This window comes from Struthio camelus, chromosome 1, assembly GCF_040807025.1.
Source record: "Struthio camelus isolate bStrCam1 chromosome 1, bStrCam1.hap1, whole genome shotgun sequence".
In the NCBI taxonomy this organism is placed as follows: Eukaryota; Metazoa; Chordata; class Aves; order Struthioniformes; family Struthionidae; genus Struthio; species Struthio camelus.
Window position 1 is genome coordinate 222,715,041 of NC_090942.1, and position 17,975 is coordinate 222,733,015.

General features: G+C 63.1%; 1 protein-coding gene across 2 annotated transcripts in view; it reads left to right on the forward strand.

The window, feature by feature from the left end:
* The first annotated feature begins 1,593 nt into the window (after positions 1-1,593).
* The window catches only part of ARHGEF17 (Rho guanine nucleotide exchange factor 17), a 41,389-nt gene continuing 25,007 nt past the window's right edge, over positions 1,594-17,975 (forward strand). For both annotated transcript variants that reach the window (XM_068930784.1, XM_068930785.1), the window contains exon 1: positions 1,594-4,863. In XM_068930784.1, coding sequence (XP_068786885.1) covers positions 1,594-4,863 — 3,270 coding nt within the window. The remainder of the gene's footprint in view (positions 4,864-17,975) is intronic.

The following is a 17,975-nucleotide window of genomic DNA, read 5'->3' on the forward strand; positions in this document are numbered from 1 at the left end:
AAGCAGAGCTTTGGTCTTCCGGAGCGAGCTTTGCTAGCGCTAGGCTGGCCCCACCACGGTGGGACGCGCAGCACCTCGCGCAACGCGGCCGTGTCCCCGCCGGGCCTCGGGTGTGCAAGCAAAAAGCAGTTTATCCCGGCTACCTGGCCAGGATTTGGGGACATATATGCAGATATAACCCAGGCTCCGACAGCAGGATCCTGCTACCCCGTGAACTCAGGCGATCCACCAGACTTCCCGTGCCATGGTAGGGTAGGACCCTAGGAGAGGAGGAGCCGCAAGGACACGAATCTGGCCTGACCTCCCGGATCACCGGTACCCACGCGGGACCTCCACGTGGTCCCTGCCTCCTCGGCCCATCGCTACCCCGGTCCCTGCGCAGGCAGAAACGTCCCGGCGGAGCGACTGCCCAAGGGATCGCCAACATGCTGCAAATATTGGCCTGGGGTGGGAGGAGGGAAGGTCAACTCAAGGTGCTTTTAAGAGCAGGAGGGACGCGGCCCCTGCGCGGCGGCGGGCGGAGGCGCTCGCTGAGTTTTGCGGGCCTCTTCGGCTGCCCTGAACACGGGCACTTGGGGGTGAAACCAGCCGTTTGGCGCAAGCCCCGGCCTCCCCCGCGGCTCTGCTCCGAGTCTGGGCTGCAACCCGGCCTCCAAACCAGCCCTGCTGCTGCTTTACCCCCGGTTGGGTCGGATGCAGCCGGTGTCCGGCCGCGGCGGCGGAGGACCGAAATCAGTGACCGAGCTCTTTCATCCGTTTATCACTTCGCCAGTGATAAATCCACTGTCTTGCCTTGGGCGAACGGCATGGCAAGTAGCAAGCGGCGACAACCGATACGAAAAAGCCTCCGGAAACAAATCTTTTAGCGAGTTTTGGTTTCTCGCAAGTCGGCAACGAGGTGTTCGACCTTCCCCTGCCTTCCTCCTCCTGCAGAAGCCCCTCGATGGGTTGCAGAGAACGGGCCGGCCAAATCCACACATGTTTCAGGCTGGGGGGGGGGGGGAGGCAAAAAAAAAAAAAAAAAGGAAACCCCACGGCCGTCCCTCCCCTAACCCCACCGCACGCCCGCCAGCTCCGACTCACACCGTCACCAGGCGCCCAAATATTTGCTTCCTTCTCCTGTTTTCCTGAACAGGCTGGGAGGGAAGGGGATGGAGGGGAGGGCGCCCCGCGCCCCCCGGCGAGGAGGGACTCGGCGGCGATGCGGCGGCAGGACGCTCCGCGGCTGCGGGGCCACCTCCCGCTTCCCTTTAGCCTGTTCTCCTTCTGCCTTCCCTTGCCCGAGGCTGCAACCATCCCCCTCTCTCCGGGAGGAAACCCCGCCTCCCGCGGAAAGTTTATTTGAATGCAACAAATAAAAAAGAAGGGGGAGAAGGGGGGGGAAAAAAAAAAAAAAAAAGGGAGGTTACCAAAAAAAAAAAAAAAAAGGGGAGAGAAAACAAAGCGGGAGGGATGAAGCTTGCTGGCAGCGCGGAGGAGGAGCGGGGCCGGGCGGTGCCTGCGGCGGGGCCGGGGCCGCGGCGCGGGGGCGGCGCGGGGGCGGTGCGGGCCGGGGAGCGGGCGGAGGAGGCGGCGGGAGGGGGGGGGCAGACAATGGCGGAGGGGGGCAGCGAGCGGGGGGCCGCGGCGGGCCGGCGTTTGCCGCCCGCCTCCTCCCCGCCTTCCTCCTCCTCCTCCTCCTCCTCCTCCTCCTCCCCGGGTAGGAAAGTTTCGCCGCTGCCCGCCGAGCTGCCGAGCCGGGCGCCTCGCAGCCTGGCCCCTTCGGTGCGCCAACTTTCGCTGCGCTTCGCCGAGCCGGAGCCACCGGGCCCGGTTCATGCCGGGGGGGGGACAACGACGCCACCACCGCCACCACCACCATCGCCGCCGCCGCCGCCGCCGCCGCCGCCGCCGCCGCCGCGCTGGCCCAGCGTCCCGGCGATGCGCAAACTCTTCGGTGAAAGCTGCCGGCAGGATCCGGCCGACGCGGCGCGGCGGAGCAGCGGCGGCGGCGGCAGCAGCGGCGGCGGCGGCAGCAGCACCGGAGCCGGGCGCGGAGCGCAGCAGCAGCCGCCGCCGCCGCCGCCCCGCAGCCGCGTCCCGCACCCGGCGCTGCGGGCGCCCCGCGCCGCCGCGCAGCCGGGGCCCGGCCCGCATTCCTGGCATAGCTCGGCCCAACCGCAGCCGCCCGCCTCCTCTTCCTCGCCCCGCCGCCTCTCCAGCAGCGAGGAAGAGCCGCCGGCTCCCGGCCGTTCCTCCGAGGGTTCGTCCGGTAGCGAAGGCGACGACCACCCGTTGACCCCCCGCAAGCGCTCCGGCCGCAAGAAGAAGAAGAAGAAGAAGAAGGACGCCGGCGGGCGGGACGGCCCCGAGGACGCCGGCGGGCGGCATGACTCGGGCGGCCTGCCGGGCGACGCCGAGGCCGAGGGACGTCGGCAGCAGGCGCGAGGCGGCCCGGAGGGCGGCGGGGTCACCCCTCACTACCCGCTGGCCCCCGCGCCCGTGGTGGCCCGCGTCTCCAAGGTGAACATCCTGCCCTTGGTGGCCAGTCCCTGCGGGTCGCGGAGCAGCAGCCGCTACTCCAGCACGGAGACGCTGAAGGAAGAAGAGCACTTCGGGGCGTGCTGGCCCAACCAGAACCGGGCTTTGCAGGTGGGCTACGGCATGTACCGGTCGCCCAGTTTTGGGCCGAGCGACGGCCTCGCTCGGGGGCAGCCTCAGGTCCGCGTCCGCCCCAAGTTGCCCCTAGGCATGGCCAAGGCGAAACAGGACTTTGCAAGCGAGAGCCTGCAGCAGCCCGGGCCGGAGGGGGATAGAGCCAAACACCGCAAGTCCTTGTCTAACCCCGACATCGCCACCGAGACGCTGACTCTCCTCAGCTTCCTCAAGTCAGACCTCTCGGAGCTGAAGGTGAAGAAGAAAGGGGTGAGGATCGGGCTGCCGGAGGAGGTAACCCTCGGTGGGAGCAGGTACGAAAGCTGCCCCGGCCCAGCCAGCCACCCCCTGGCAAGCCGGGGTCGTCACGCGGCTCAGCCCCCGGCCCGATGGGCGCCGGGCGAGCGACCCACCCTCAAGGACCTCACGGCCACGCTGCGGCGCGCCAAGTCGTTCACCTGCTCCGAGAAGTCGGGGACTCGCCGACTGTTCCTCCAGAACGCCATGAAGCAAAGCTCCTCCGAACTTCTCCTGGCCAGCACCGGCAACCACGACGGGGCGGCCTCGGACAGCGACGGCGGGCAGAGGGGAGACCACGACGTGCTCCCCGTGGTCATCCAAGACCAGTACATCCAGGAGGCACGGCAGGTCTTTGAGAAGATCAGTAGGATTGGTTGCCAGCAGGACTATGGCTTGGCGGTGGAGCAGAAGGACAGCGGAGGTGTGGAAGGCGCCGAGGAGTTTGCAGAGCCCGCGAGGGGAGCGGACGCATCCCTCCTAGCGAGGACGGAGAGCAAGCGGTGTTTGAAGAAAACGGAGTCCGAGGAAAACCTCTCTTGCAGGAAGTCCGTGGAAGAGCTCTCAGGTCACGAGTCGAGCCTGACGGATGAGGGCATCGTCACAGAGCCGGAGACAGGGCTCGCCGGGGTGGCCTACAAGGGTCTGCATCAGGCCGTGGCAGCCTGGAAATTGCCTGATGGAGAGAGCGAGGCTCTTCGAGCTGGCAGCAGTGAAACGCCTCTCCCCGCGCACCCCGCTCGGCTGAACCATGACGGTGTGGCCATCGAGGATGCTCCAGCTGGCAAACTGATGGCCCAAGCATCCTCTGAGGCCCCCCTGACTCCGAGCACTATGCGGCGCCGAAGGAAATTCCCCTCGGTCGGTACCAACGGGTCTGATTCCAGCACCGGCAGCAACGGCGAGTCCAACGGAGAAACCTACCGCTCCCTGAGCGACCCCATGCCCCACCGGCGATGCCCCGTCGCGGAGGAGGCCAAGAACTTCTCCGTTGACAGCAACCTCCTGGGCTCGCTGAACGCCAAGACGGGCATGCCCGAGTCCTCGGCCGTCTCCCTGTGCGAGTACGCCGGGAGCGCAGCCAGCGACCTGTCGGTGTGTAGCGACGGGCTGAGGGATTACAGCACGGTCATCAAGAGCATCGTCAGCCAGCCTGGGGCCATGGACAAAGTGATCGACGAGAAGGGCAACGGCAAGACCATCAAGAAGAAGTCGTTCAGCGACCCCAGCCGCCGCGGCCAGCTGGCCAGCGCCGGCTTCGAGGGCCCCGGCGAGGCCATCAGCGAGCTGGAGCAGAGCATCCCACCGTCCAGCAGCGAACCCATCCTCTCGGAGCAACGGGTGGACCTGGAGGCGGTGGGCCAGGAGGCCACCAAGCCAGCCGAGCGCGGTCGTCCCACGCAGCTCGCAAGCGGCAGCTCCGGAGAGGCCAGCCACGGCTACGGCTTTGACCCCAAACTGGCCGAAGTCTTGTCTCCTCGCATCCTCAGGCGCAGCTCCAAGAAACGCACCAACCGAGCGGCCCACCAGGAAAACCGCCCACCGTCCTCCTCGGCTCCGGCACCTGGCACCCTTGGCAAGACCAGGCCGCCCTCCAAGCACATCCGACACACCAGTGAACCCGCCACCTTCATCCCCATCTCCGGAACCGAGCCTCGCACCTCCCTCCACCCCAACGTCCCCCTGCCCACGCCGGAGCCTTCCCGCCTGCCCGTCAAGTCCTTGCCCGTCCTCCAACCGCCCTCGTTGGAAGATGTGACCAAGCGCTACATGCTGGCCCTCAACTCAGGTGACTCCTCGCCCCCCAGCGCTGTGGATACGCCCCGCTCTTCCCCCGCGACACCCACAACCGCCGAGCCCAAGCTCCCGAGATGCCCACGGCAGCCGGAGGACCACGGCGCCGCACCGGCCCCCAGGACCAAGCCGCAAGTGGTAAGTGCCCCGTCTCTCCTCGGGCGCCTTAGGTTCAGGTGGCCTTCGAGCGCCCTTGGAGGCCTTCAACGTTGGAGGCCCCCAACGTCGGAGCCTCGCGTTGTCTTCGCCCGGGGCCCCGCTTTCCCTCGCGGGGGCCGAAGGCTTTTCGTTCACGTGGGGGAGTGCTTGCAGATGGCCGAGGGGAAAGTCCGGCCCTTTCCGGAGAGAGGCGACGTTCCCGGGGCCTCTACCCGGGAGTGAAGTCGCCTTTTCCTCCGGCAGCAGGCTCTGATCAGCCTCACTCTTGGCTTTTATTCCCCGCTTTCTGCCCATCGCGCTGCGGCGTGAGAGCAAAGCGGTGGTTTCCCTCCACCCCCCCCCTAAAAAAAATCGATGTCTCTTCAAATTCCTCCAGGCGGGAAGGCATCGAGCGGGAACAAACACGGCCTTTTGTTGCTGTTGTTGTTGTTGTTCTTGCAGCCGCGATGCTTAAAACTTTCTGGCTCTCCGGCCGGCTCGAGGCTTGTTGATAGTTTGCGGCGGCACGGAGGGCTGGAGAAGTAAACCGGGCTGTTTTAAAGAGAGGGGCACTCATCAAAAAGCGGGAAACCTCGGCGGGGCGGGGGGAAAAACACACGTTTCGCACGTTCCAGTTTAATGGTTTCACGCATTTCTGTGTATTTCTAAATCAGAGCGCGTTGCTTTGGCAGGGCGCTGGCTTTGGGGCCGCAAAGCGCCTGCTCCCGTTTTGGGGGGGGTGGGTTGGGAAAACCTATTTCCCGTCGGCCTTGGGGAGTTCGCGGGCCGTTTTAGCGCGGTGGGGGAAGGCCAGCTCTCGTGCGGTCGGGTCGCCGAGGCCGAAGGCCGTGTGCATCCCGGCGGAAATGCGTCAGCTAACGACCATTTCCCCCTCTCCCCACCGGCGTTTCTGCCCCCCGACTCGTGCAATCGGACTTTTGCTCCGGGGTCGGTCCTCCGAGAGGGATTTTGTGCGTTTTCCCCAAGTTGTCCCCCCGCACTGGGGTTTCGCCACCAGGGGAGTTTCCTCCGCCGCCCTACCCTCCTCGGCGTTTTTCTACCGGTTCCGGTGTTTTGGGAGCTCCTCGGAGCGGAGATTTTCTCGCGCCCCGATTTGATGGCCGCTTGGCTTTGTTTCCCGCGCTCTGGAGGCAGAAGCGGTGCTGGCAGGGGCCATGCCGCCTCCTCCCGCGCGGCGCCCCGCTCGGCTCTTCGTTCACCCATGGGGGCTTTTAATAACTCACCACGAAGCCCCGCGGGCTGCAGCCGCCCGGCGCGGTGCCGCTGCCCATGCGAAGCCCAGAAATACCCATTCCCGTGGAGGAGCGCGGGGGCCAGGCGGTGGGACAAGCCGCCTCTCCGGCCATCCTCTTCAGGGAATTGCAGATGCAAAGGGTTTCTTTGAGGATCCTTTGGGCTCTGGCTGGAAAAGCACTGGATAATCCTTCCCCGCGGGATGCTGAGGGTGCAGACCTGGGTCCCCGTCTCCGGTTCCCGCGGGGTCGGAGTCCGAGCGGTCCCCGGCAGCTTCCCCATCTCTGTGTCCCGGGGAAGGGGGAAAACCAGCAGCAAGCGGAGAGCAAAGCGGCTCATCCAGGGCCTGCAGATCACTGCTTCGACCCCGCCAGCACCCAGTCCGGCGGCACAGGCGGCGCTGGCTTTGATCTGCACCCTGGGGCGAGGGCGGCCGCCTCAGTGCAGGCGCGCGGGAAAGATGTCGTTTTTTCTCCCGCGTTTTCAAGGAAAAAACTCCTTCCCGCCAGACTCAGGCAGCGAGCCTGGTTTCTCCCCGCTCCCGATGAGATGTGCTTCGGGCGGCGGAGTTATTTCGCCGACGGACACCGTGCTCGTTTGCCGGTGTCCCAAAATTTCAGGCTCCCGAAATAGCGGCCCACGTCCGTCTGTCCGCAGCGGGTGCCCAGCGGCGCCCGCCGCCCTCCCGCCGCCGACTTTTTGCGCGCCTGTTTGCAAAAAAAAAAAAAAAACTCGCCGCCGCACGGCCCCGCGCCGGCTCGGAGGCGCCTCCGGAGCTGTTGGCACAGAATAGGAGCCGGAAGGGAAAATCGCGGCCGCACTCCGCGGACGTCACGCGCCGGGTGCTGGCGAGGGGCGTTTGAGGCAGCTCCGCCGCGGCCACGCGACGGATCCTGCCCGATTTCCTTCGCGCGCTCTCTCGGGGCGCATTTAAGCTTCGCGCTGCAGAAGGTCTCCCACCGCCAGGTCTGGACCCGTGGGTGCCAAGCATCCTTGGAAAGAACTTAGTTAACCTGTGCTAAATCCAACGACGTTTTCGCCTCCCCTTTGGAGCTCGGGGCACCCAGTGATGCTCCCAGCATGGGAACGTGGGAACGGCGACCCCGGCTCTCCGGTGGCCGCCAGACTCCCCGCCGTGTCCCGGAGGGACTTTCCAGCCACATCAGGGCAAAACCCGCTATTTTTAAGGTAGCTGGAGGTCTTCTCGTCTCCCTGTTTGCTTGCTCGGCCCCGGCTCGGTTTGCCGGCGGAGACGCCTGCGGGTTGCGTCGGCTCCTCTTAGCGATAACCCGGCTACGTGGGTGGCGAAAATTGCATCTTTCCACCCCAGAACCTGGCAACTGGGAAGCCCAGTTTGGCCGTGTTTCACCTCGAAAAAGCAGGCAGGGCCCCGGGGGAAAAACGTTGCTCACCTTGCCTGAACCCTCTGCCCGCCGGACCCGGCGAAGAGGGTGCAAATTTTCCCTTTTAAGGGCACCGTTTCAGCCCTATCTTTGCATCGCTTCTCCTGCCTTTCGGGTTCCTTTGTGCTGTGGCCATAACATGACTTGAACCAGTATTTTATTTCTCCCTGATTTATTATATATTGGAGGGGGGATGTTTTACTTCAGATGGCACCAGACGGGGGCCGGGGCAGGGGGGGGGGGCGCGAAGGGGGAGCCGAGCGCTGGAAGGGAGCTGCTTTAATTACGGGACGGAGCGCCCGAGACCGGATATAACTTGGCAGCGGCGTTGCTGGCTCCGCCGGCAGATTTACATGCTCCACGACCTACGGAAAAGAAACGATCCTTATTTATTTAGTTAGTTAGTTATTTCCCCGTCTCTAATTCAGCGGCGAGAGCCGGGGCAGCGCGATCCGGCTCGATTGCCAGCTCCGCCGAGTCCTGCTCTGCTCTATAACTGCCTTTAACAGCCTTTAATGTATTTGCCCGGTTGCTTTTAGAAGACTGGGAACACTTTTCGGGGCCGAAACCTCGCTGTTTCTCTTCTCCTGCCTGGCGAGGCTGAAACGCCCCTCGGAGGCGATGAGATGACGCTTTGCAGGGACAGCTAAATTTGAAGCGTCGTTTCCAGATGGTTAGAGGTACCGGCGGGTGCCTGGGAAAAACCGGTCTTCCTTTTAAAAAAGCCGCCTCTCTGGCGCAGCGTGGGAGCTGCGCGGGCTGAGGGTGCGGGCTCAGGACCGCTCCGGCTCGCCGCAGGCCGGGAGCTTCCCGCGGCCGCTCTCCAGGGCGAGGAGCGTTTCTTCCCCCCCCCCCGCCCCCGTATGAAAACCAATTGGGCAGGTTCTCACCCGCACCCCTCGGGGTGAAAAGGAGCGAATTTGGGGCTGGTGGGGGGAAATCTTTTTTTTTTTTTTCCCCCCCACGCTGGGGGAAAGCGGCGGCATCCCAGGATTTCGCCGGGCGGGAAAAAACGGAGGACGGCGGCTTACACGAGCGTCGGGCGCTCGAGGTGGGGGGGTGGTTTCGCAGGGCCGGCCGGGCAACTCGTTGCATCGGGCCTTTGCTAGGCCGCTCGCGGAGGCAACGGCGCCGGCCGTGCCCGGCTCCCTCCGGAGCATCCCTGGGGACGGCGCCGGGGGCAGGCCGAGGCGGTCCCACGCCTCCGCGGCCGCGGCTCGGCAGCCGGGCTGGGCTCGGGGCCATCGCTCTCGGTGCGCGGCCTCGCGCTCCCCGGCGGCTCGTTTGCGCGGGGGCAGCTCGGAGGGAAACGGCCGGGGTCAGATTCCCAGGAACGAGCCGCTTGCGTAAAACGCGGCCGGCTCCGGCGTGCTGCGGCCGGCCCCGCGGAGTGCGCGAGCGCTGATTTACGCGGGAGGCTCAGCGCACCCCGGCCCTCACGGACCTTCCCGGCTGGTTTCCCACCGCTGTTTTCCCTGTTACAGCCGCCTGGAGCATCCTCTCTCCCAACCTGCCTCTTCCCAGGCTGCGGGGAACCCCCCAAATTCCCTTTTCTCCCTTTGGAGGCAGCTCCGCACCTGGCTCGAGGAGCCTCCCTGCATTGAGCCCCCGGGCTCCAGGCTCGGCTCAGCGCAGGGAAAAGCTCGGAGCATCCCGTCTCCCCACGAGCATTGCAAAAATAGCTTTTTTTTTCACCCGAAAGCGATGGGGCAGAGAACCATCGGGAGCCCGGCCGGTTTGGGGACCGCTTCGAGCCTCCGGCTCCCTTCGCCGCCGTTCCCGACGCCTCCCGTCCCGGGCGCGCGCTCACCGGCGGACTTTTGTCTTGCTGGGAAAGAACAACAAGGCTCGCCGGCGTGTCGTAATCCAGGCGTAGGCAGGGCCGGCTGCCGGCACACCTCGGCTCCGAGCTTTATCCTCGCCGGGCAAACGCGCGGCCCCGGCGGCGAGGGCTGCGGCTGCGCCCGCTGCCGTCCGCCGGCCTCCATCCCCGCGGGGAAAATGCAGGAATTTGCAGCCTGGCGCAAAGAGGGCTGAAAGGACTTGCTCCAGATTTGGGGAGGAAAGAAAAAAAAAAAAAAAAAAAGAGGGAAAAACCCTGCAGGGCTCGGACCGGGATGGGGACGGCTCAGCCAGCCGGCAGCGCTCCCACCGCCGCGCCGGATCCGGCCCTGAGCCTCGGTGGCGGCTGCTTGTTCATGTATTGACCCGAGTTGAGCATCCGAGCGCTATTTGTCTCCCCGCTCGCTTTCCCCCTGCTTTCTTCGCTGCCGAGTCTCCATAGAAACCAGGTTTTGGGACGCGGCTGGGAGTTTTTCGCGCTTTTCGGCGGGGCTGGAAATCTATCATTAAAGAAATGGCTGCCGCAGGGCAGCCGGGAAGGAGTAGAAATCTCTGCTTTCCTGACCCACTCGCCAGGATGCGTGCAAGCGGCTCGTAGAAGCCCGGACGCGCGCCCAGACCTGGCCGAGGAGGCCTCCTGCTCCTTAAAAACACTCTCAAACCCTCTAAATGGGGCCGGGAGATGAGCGGAGGGGCCTTTCTGCAGCCCGACCTTTGGGAGCAGCAAATCTCCCGGCCGCAGAGGAGCATCCCGGCCGTGCGGTGTCCCCGGGCACGGATGGCACGATCGCAGCGGTGGGAACGTGTTTTTCATGCCGGGCAGCCTCCTCTAAGGCTCGGCCCCACGCGGGACACCGGACACTTCAGTTTGGTACAAAACAGCCACAGCGCTGGGGCCAAGTGGGCTGTTTTCTTCGCCGCTGCCAAAATCCCCTTAACTCTGCCCACTGGTGCGCAGGGAGGCCAGGACCCTGCTTCCCGCAACCAGGAGGACAGCTAGGAAGGCTGCTGATGCCTGACTATTCCCGCTGAAGCCAAATCCATCCCGGCTTCGGGCTCTGGATGCTCCTGCTAGGATGCACCAGCCGGGCCGGCCGGCGCGGGAACCACGCGCATGGCAGAGAGGGCTGCGGTAGAGCGAAGATAAACCTCGTGGTTGCTTGACGGGGAATCACAAACCTTTTTTTCTGGCAGAAAAATTCCCCCCACCTGTGGGTATGAAATCCCTACAGCCCCAGGAGCCGGGTCAGCTTAAACACCCTTTTTTAATTCCAAGGGGATGAGCAGCCGGGGTTTGGGAATCGGCTTTTCCACCACCCTGGATTTGTCCATGGAGCCTCTTGCAGGAAACTCTGCGGCACAGAGCCCCCCACCCCGGCTCTGGTCCATCCCAGCTGTGTATTTTTACCACCACCCCCAATATTCCTGTTATTCCAGGGTTTCGGGGGCGGGATGGCGAAGCAGTCTATATTTTGGGTTGATTTTTGCAGATGTCAGCAGGCCTGCAGCTCCTCCGCTGCACGGCCCACGGCGAAAGCCGTTCGGAAACGGGTGGCTTCAGCAGTCTGCGGCCGGCACCGGTGGTCGAAAGCGGCACAAGCCAGATTTAGGGCTTTTGGGGGCTTTTTTCCATGCGTGTGTTTTCAGCTGGATCAATTCCCACCAGCAACAACCGACCATGCAGACATGCCCAAATTGCCTCGTGTGCCAAAGATGAGGACGCCGGCTCCTCCGGCCGTGCGGTGCAGCGGGCAAAGCGATGCTCTAGCCGGTTGCAGCCGGGCGCTTTGGAGCAGCTCTTCCGAGTCTCCCAAGCGTGGGGCTGGGCTCCAAAATTTTCAGGATGCAGGTTGGTCCCAGCCTTGTGCTTGATCATCAAGGATGATTTTATTTTGCTGAGCCAAATAGTCCCTTTTTGTGAGCTTGCATGGCTCCCCCTGCCACCCAGCACAGCCAGAAAAGGGATCTGGACCCAAAAACCTGCGTAAATTTGGACGGGGCTGGAGACGGCCCCGGAGCAAGAGGGTTCGAGCTCTGCACCAGGGGGCTGGCATTGGCCCCGGGCCGAGGCAGCCCAGAAGGTCGGCGTCTTGGCAGGGCGCCGCAGGGGGAGTGGGTACCACCCCCAGCGAGCGGGTGGGAGGCGGGCTGGGTGCTCCTCGGGCCGGCGTCCGTTTTCGGCACGCGCGGAGGGACGAGCTGCCCTTCGTGGGTGCCGGCGTGCACGTGCAGGGTTGCACGGGGAGATCCGTGGTGCTGGTGTGCACATTCAGGGATGCACGGGGAGATCCACGGCACCAGTGTGCCGAGGATGCTCGGAGAGATAAGTGGTCCCAGCGCGCATGCGCAGGGATGCCCGGAGCGGTACGTGGTCCCAGCACGCGCACCCAGCGGCGCACAGAGCGATCCGTGGCGCGCACCCGCGCGTGCGAGCGCATGCGCTGAGCTTTGTGCGCAGGCTGCCGTGCGTTTCTGGGCAGCCCGCCCGCCGCAGCTCTGCCTTCGCATGTGCCTACGGAGCTGCGTGTCTGGGCTTTTCCATGCGCAGCCAAGGTGTCTGGTGTTTTTTGGGTTCCTGCGGCTCTTCTCCGCATAGGCCCCACGTTCTCGGCTCGGAGAAGGTGGCCCTGTGCGTAGCTCGCTGTTGTCCTCCCATGGGGGAAGTGGCCGGCTGGCGACCTGCCCTGTGCACGGGGGCAGCTGGGGCCGTCAGATTTGCACATGCACCATTAATATCCTCCTGCGAATGCTGGAGGCTCAGAAACCAGGCTCCTGAGTCTTGTTTCTGCAGCTTTAGCTGGTTGTGGTGAGGGTAGCCAGGCCTTTGATGGGACTTGGAGCGTTTCCAAAGAGCTTTCCCAAAACAGGCTGTTTCCATAGGCTCTTCGCGATGAGAGGGAATAGAAAGGAGATACACAGGGATCTCAGCTGGCTGTCTCCCTTTGTCCCTCGGTCTGGGGGACCCTGCCGTCTGTCCCACCGCAGACCAGCCTCCACATGAGGAGCATCTGGGCTTGGTCCCAACTGGGCAGCTCCCACCAGCAAAACCGATGCCAGCTCCCTAGCTGGAGCAGGGATTTCTGCTAAACTCAGATGCAGCCTAGGAGGAGGTTTGTAGTTCGTTTCCCAGTTCAGTCCATGGATAGATAAGGTGATGCCTGTCACATAAAGGACAGATGCAATGGAGACAACTCTGATAGTGCTGGGATTTGGTCCATATAGTGTTTCTTCCCCTTCTCCTTGGGCTTTCCCCTGTGTGCAGTGAGACTGGTGTCCAGCAGATCCTTAGCACACCCTCAGTGCCTTGTCTCCTGTCTGTGAGGGAAGAACCTTCCTTCCTTCCATCCATGCTCCACCTCCACCCACCCATCTCCATCCACCCATCCATCTCCATCCACCCACCCATCTCCCTCCATCCACCCATCCTTCTCTATCCACCCACCCATCTCCCTCCATCCACCCATCCATCTCTGTCCACCCACCCATCTCCCTCCATCCACCCATCCATCTCCATCCACCCACCCATCTCCCTCCATCTACTCATCCATCCCTGTCCACCCACCCATCTCCCTCCATCTACTGATCCATCTCCATCCACCCACCCATCTCCCTCCATCTACTCATCCATCTCCATCCACCCACCCATCTCCTTCCATCCTCCCATTCATCTCCATCCACCCATCTCCATCAATCCACTCATCCATCTCCACCCACACATCTCCATCCATCTGCCTGTCCGTCTCTACCCACCCATCTCTGTCCACCCACCCATCTCTGTCCATCCACCCATCTCCGTCCACTCATCCATCTCCATCCGTCCACCCAAAGCAACAGGACCTGTTCTGGCCATACGGGCATGATATTAAGAGAGGCCTTGATCATCTTCTAGAACATTTGATCGCAAAGTTATCAAGCCCAGCTTGCATGGACGGGGCCTGTGGAAGCAAGTACATTGTGTTTTCCACTGTGGTGTTTGCAGGCCAGCTGGATCAGGCCAGGATGTGTCCAGAGAAGAAAATCAGCCATTTCCACCCCCTGCTCTCCCCCAGCATGACTCTTTTTAAAGCTCTGATGTTTGGTCCCCGTGGGGCTGTTTCGCTGGGCTCTCTTGGTTGCCATGGTGAAGATGGGTGAGGAATTTCAAAGGGAATGGCTACAGTAAATGAACTCTCTCTATAAATAGCGTGTTTGCTTTTGGGTCTTTGGGAACCGTGGCCTGACCAATAGGAGCGAGAGCAAAAATCAGCATCTGTGTAAAAATATTCCAGCAACTTGCACTTCTTGCAAACTCCCGGCAGTCACTGCTGGAAAAAGGGAGAGAAAAGCTGCTCGCGTTTCATCTTCCGGGGAAAGGCTCGGGGCGGCGTAGGGGGGCCGGGCAGGCGCAGGACTGCCGCTGCGGCCGGTGCCAGGCGCTCCGGAGGCGGGTGGCGCGTCGGGAAGGCTTGCGGGGAGCGTTTCCTCTGCGTGCCTGGCTGGAGAAGAGGGTTAACCCCGAGCTGCCGGGCTGCATATCCCTCCCTGGGTGTCGCGTGGATACGCAGGCGTCTATTTTAAGTTGCATCCTCATCGCTCAGGGGCTGTCAATGGCAGAGCTGTCTGGGGCTCCCTCTCCATCACGCCCGTGTCCCCGAGTCCCTCTGGGGTCGCTGCACGTCCCTCTTTGGGGACCCAAGTGTCTTTCTGCCGCTGTTACGCCCCACTCAGACGCCTGTGACGCCGGGTGGCTAATGAAGAGTTTTGGCCAGTCCTGACGGGGAAGACACGTTTGGGGCCGCTGGGGACAGAGCTGTGGCTTGGCCATCTCTGGCGTGAAGTCCCTTCTCAGCGGAGACCTGGGCTTGGCCAAGCTGGGGACAGCGCTGACCCCAACGCCGCGCTGCTGCAGCGAGGCCGAAGGCTCGCTGGGCTCTTGCTCGTGGGCAGTCGGCCCCGAGTAGCCACCGCAGCGGGAGCCCAGCTGTGCGACTGGTTAATATTTCCCTGGCAGGGCAGCGAGGTTTCTATTTGCGAACGCACGTTCCCGCTGGTGCTCTCCAAAGAAAACAAGCAGGGAGTTGTTTGCATGAGCAGATTGGCATCTCCAGGCCCGGGATATGGTTTCCTGCTTTTTTTAGCCGGGCTAGCAGGAGACTAGGCAGCCTGCCTCCATTTGGCATCCTTCTTCTTTCTTTTTTTAAAGGTTTCATCCTGACCCCCTCCGTAGAAAATCCCATGGCATCAATAGGGGACCGGGCAGCATGCGCTGCCACGCGCAGGGGGACACAGCCTTGCTTTTTCCTCTTGCCCGTGGTCTCCAAAAGCCTGGTGAGATGGGATATAGATGGCTCAGAGCCTCAGTAACCGGAGATGGGGGTCGTCACCCAACTGTTCGCATCCTGCGCAGGTCAGTAGATGCCCCAAACACACCCCTGCAGAGGGGAGCGGAGGTGCAGCGCTGGGGGTGGCTTATACCCTGCGGTGCCAGGACGGTGGCACCGAAGGGAAGGAGTCACCTCTGGCGATCCTGTGCCATGACGCGTGCCGTGGAGCAGGCCTGGCAGGGCCCTGGGTCCCCCCCATAAGGTGCCGGTGGCACTGACACCCCCCAGCCTGGCGTCTTGCCTGCTTTGGCAGCTGTGCTGGGCAGAGGAGGCCCTGTGGTGCCTTGGGGTGCTCCTGGGGTGCTGCAGGGTCTGGAGAAGAGCTCAGGGAAGCTGTCTGCACTGGAGGGGTTGGAGGTAGGGGTGAGGTGAAAAGGGCTCATCTCCCATTGAGGTTGCAGACATGGTGCTGTAGGGGGCAAGCCCCGGCCAGGGCCACGGGGAGCTGGGAGCAAGCCTGGGGCAAGAGGATGGCATGGGCTGTTTGGGGCTGCTGGCTCTGGGGTGCCTGTCAGCTCCTGGGTGCCGCTCAGCTCTTGGGTGTCCATGGACTCCTGGTGCCCATCCGCTCCTGGGTGTCCATCAGCTCCTGGGTGTCCATGGACTCCTTGTGCCCGTGAGCTCCTCGGTGCCCACTGGCTCCTGGGTGCTCATCGGCTCCTGAGTGTCCATGCACTCCTCATGCCCATTGGCTCCTGGGTGTCCATGGACTCCTGGGTGTGCATCAGCTCCTGGGTGCCCGTGGACTCCTGGTGTCTGTGGACTCCTGATTTCCATGTACTGCTGGGTGCATGTTGGCTCCTGGATGCCCATCAGCTGCAGGGTGTCCATGGACTCCTTGTGCCCATCAGCTCCTGGGTGCCCATGGACACCTGGGTGCAACTTGGCTCCTGGGTGTCCATGGACTCCTGGGTGCCCCTTAGCTCCTGCGTGTCCATAGACTCCAAGTGTCCATGGGCTCCTGGTGCCCATCAGCTCCTGGTGTTCTTCAGTTCCTGGGTGCCCACCGGTTCCTCATTGCCCCTCAGATCCTGGGTGCGCATGGATTCCTGGGTGCTCCTCAGCTCCTGGGTGTCCATGACTGCTGGTGCCCATGGCCTCCCGGGTGCCCATCACCTCCTAGGTGTTCATGGCCTCCTAGGTGCTGGTAGGGCCCCTGCTCACTCCGCCACCTGGAGCCAGCTCCTCCGTCGCCGGGTCCTGCCACCTCCCTCCCGGCCGGCGTTTTTCCCGCGACGGCGGGGGGAGCAGGGCCGTGTTGTTTCTGCGTGACCTAAGCATCTGGAAAGCAGCGCTCTTGGGCTCCGGCCTGCGTGACTAAAACTTGAGGCGAAAACCTTCCATATTTGGTGAAAGCCGTTGTAGGGCTCGGCGGCGCGGGCTTGATTCGAGCGGGCCTGCCAGCCCTCGCCCCCCGCGGCACGCTTAACCCTCGGGTGCCCCGGGAGCGTTTCGTCCCGCGCCGGCGCTCCTTCCCGCAGCCTCCTCGCCGGGACGGCGCTGAGCTAACCCGTGCCATGCGGTGCCCAGCACCCTGCCCTCGCAGCCGTGGAAAAGCTGCTCTGTGGGGGGGGGGGTTCTTTTCCTTTTGGTTTGGTTTTTTTTCTTTCTTTCTCACACGTAAAAAGCAGAATTAGAGCCAGGCCGCGTCCTCCCAGCTGCGAAAGCGGCCTCACGGGATGAATCACCGCAGCCGAGGACTCAGAGAAGGGAAAGGCCGCCGAAGCCATCTCCTCCCACCCTCCCGCCCTGCTTTTGCGGCTCATTAATGCAAGCTCGTTCCCTGCTCCCCTCCCGGAGAGGTTTATAGCCCGGAGTGCAAAGCACAAAGGCGAAGCCGGGCTGGGAGAGCGGGATGTTCCCCGGCCCGGAGACGGGAGGCGGAGTGGGAGGAAGTGATTTGCTCAGAGCCCATGGAAGAGCAGAGCCCCGACGCTGTCGGGTAAAGCGTGGCGGCACGCAGGCATCCCCCTACCCGGACCGAAAAAGTGCTGCCGGCAGCCAGGCGCTTGAACTGAGTTGAAAAAAAGAAAAATAGATTAATGATACTAATCAGGCCTTGATGCTTTGGCAGAGGAGGAGGCATCGGGGCTGCGCTGCCGTGCTAGGATTTCAGCGGCCGGCCACTCGGGGCATCCTCTTGGCACAGGGGCCGAAGCTGCCCTCCTCCTCCTCCTCCTTCTCCCTCTCCCGCCCCAGGCAGGAGGTGGCTCTGCCGCGGGCTGCCAGACGCCGGTTTTCTACATGGGAGCATCTCTACACACAAGCAAAGCTCCTTTGCAGGCTGGGAGCCTGGGAAAAACCACGGCCGAGGCAAAAGCAAACACGTACTGCCTGAGGGCTGCGGGTAAACATGGGAATATTATTAGTAACTGAAGTAGAGTTGAATCAGAGCTGCTGATTTATGCTCTTTATTTCCTTTAAAGACGGTACGGCTTGGAAAGTGGCTTGGACTTTTCTTACCCGTGGGAGAACAGCAAGCAGCCTGGAGGGGGAATGATGGCATCTCCGAACGGAGAGCGAAGGCCTGGGTGATGCCGTGTATCATCTCTCTGGGCCAGGCTCAGGGCCTCCTGCGCTGCTATCCGCAGCGAGACACGCAGCCCGTCGGTTCCCTGCGAGTGGCAGAGGTTTTTCTTGGAACGCAGGGCCTGGTGTTCCTGGGGATGGATGGAGGCGGCTGGTGCCAGGGATGGAGGTGGCTGGGAGGTGGCTGATATCGTGGATGGAGGCGGCTGGTACCGGGGGATGGAGGTGGCTGGGAGGTGGTTGATATTGTGGATGGAGGCGCCTGGTACCAGGGGATGGAGGTGGCAGGTATTGTGGATGGATGCAGCTGGTACCAGGGGATGGAGGTGGCTGGTATCGTGGATGGAGGTGGCTGGTACCAAGGATGGAGGCGGTTGGTACCAGGGGATGGAGACAACTTGTACCAGGAGATGGAGGTGGCTGGTATCGTGGATGGAGGTGGCTAGTACAAGGGGATGAAGGTGGCTGGTACCAGGGATGGAGGCGGTTGGTACCAGGGATGGAGGTGGCAGGTACCATGGATGGAGGTGGCTGGTATCATGGATGGAGGTGGCTAGTACAGGGGGATGAAGGTGGCAGGTACCAGGGATGGAGGTGGCTGGTACCAGGGGATGGAGGTGGCTGGTACAGGGGGATGAAAGTGGCTGGTACCAGGGATGGAGGCGGTTGGTACCAGGGATGGAGGTGGCAGGTACCAGGGATGGAGGTGGCTGGTATCGTG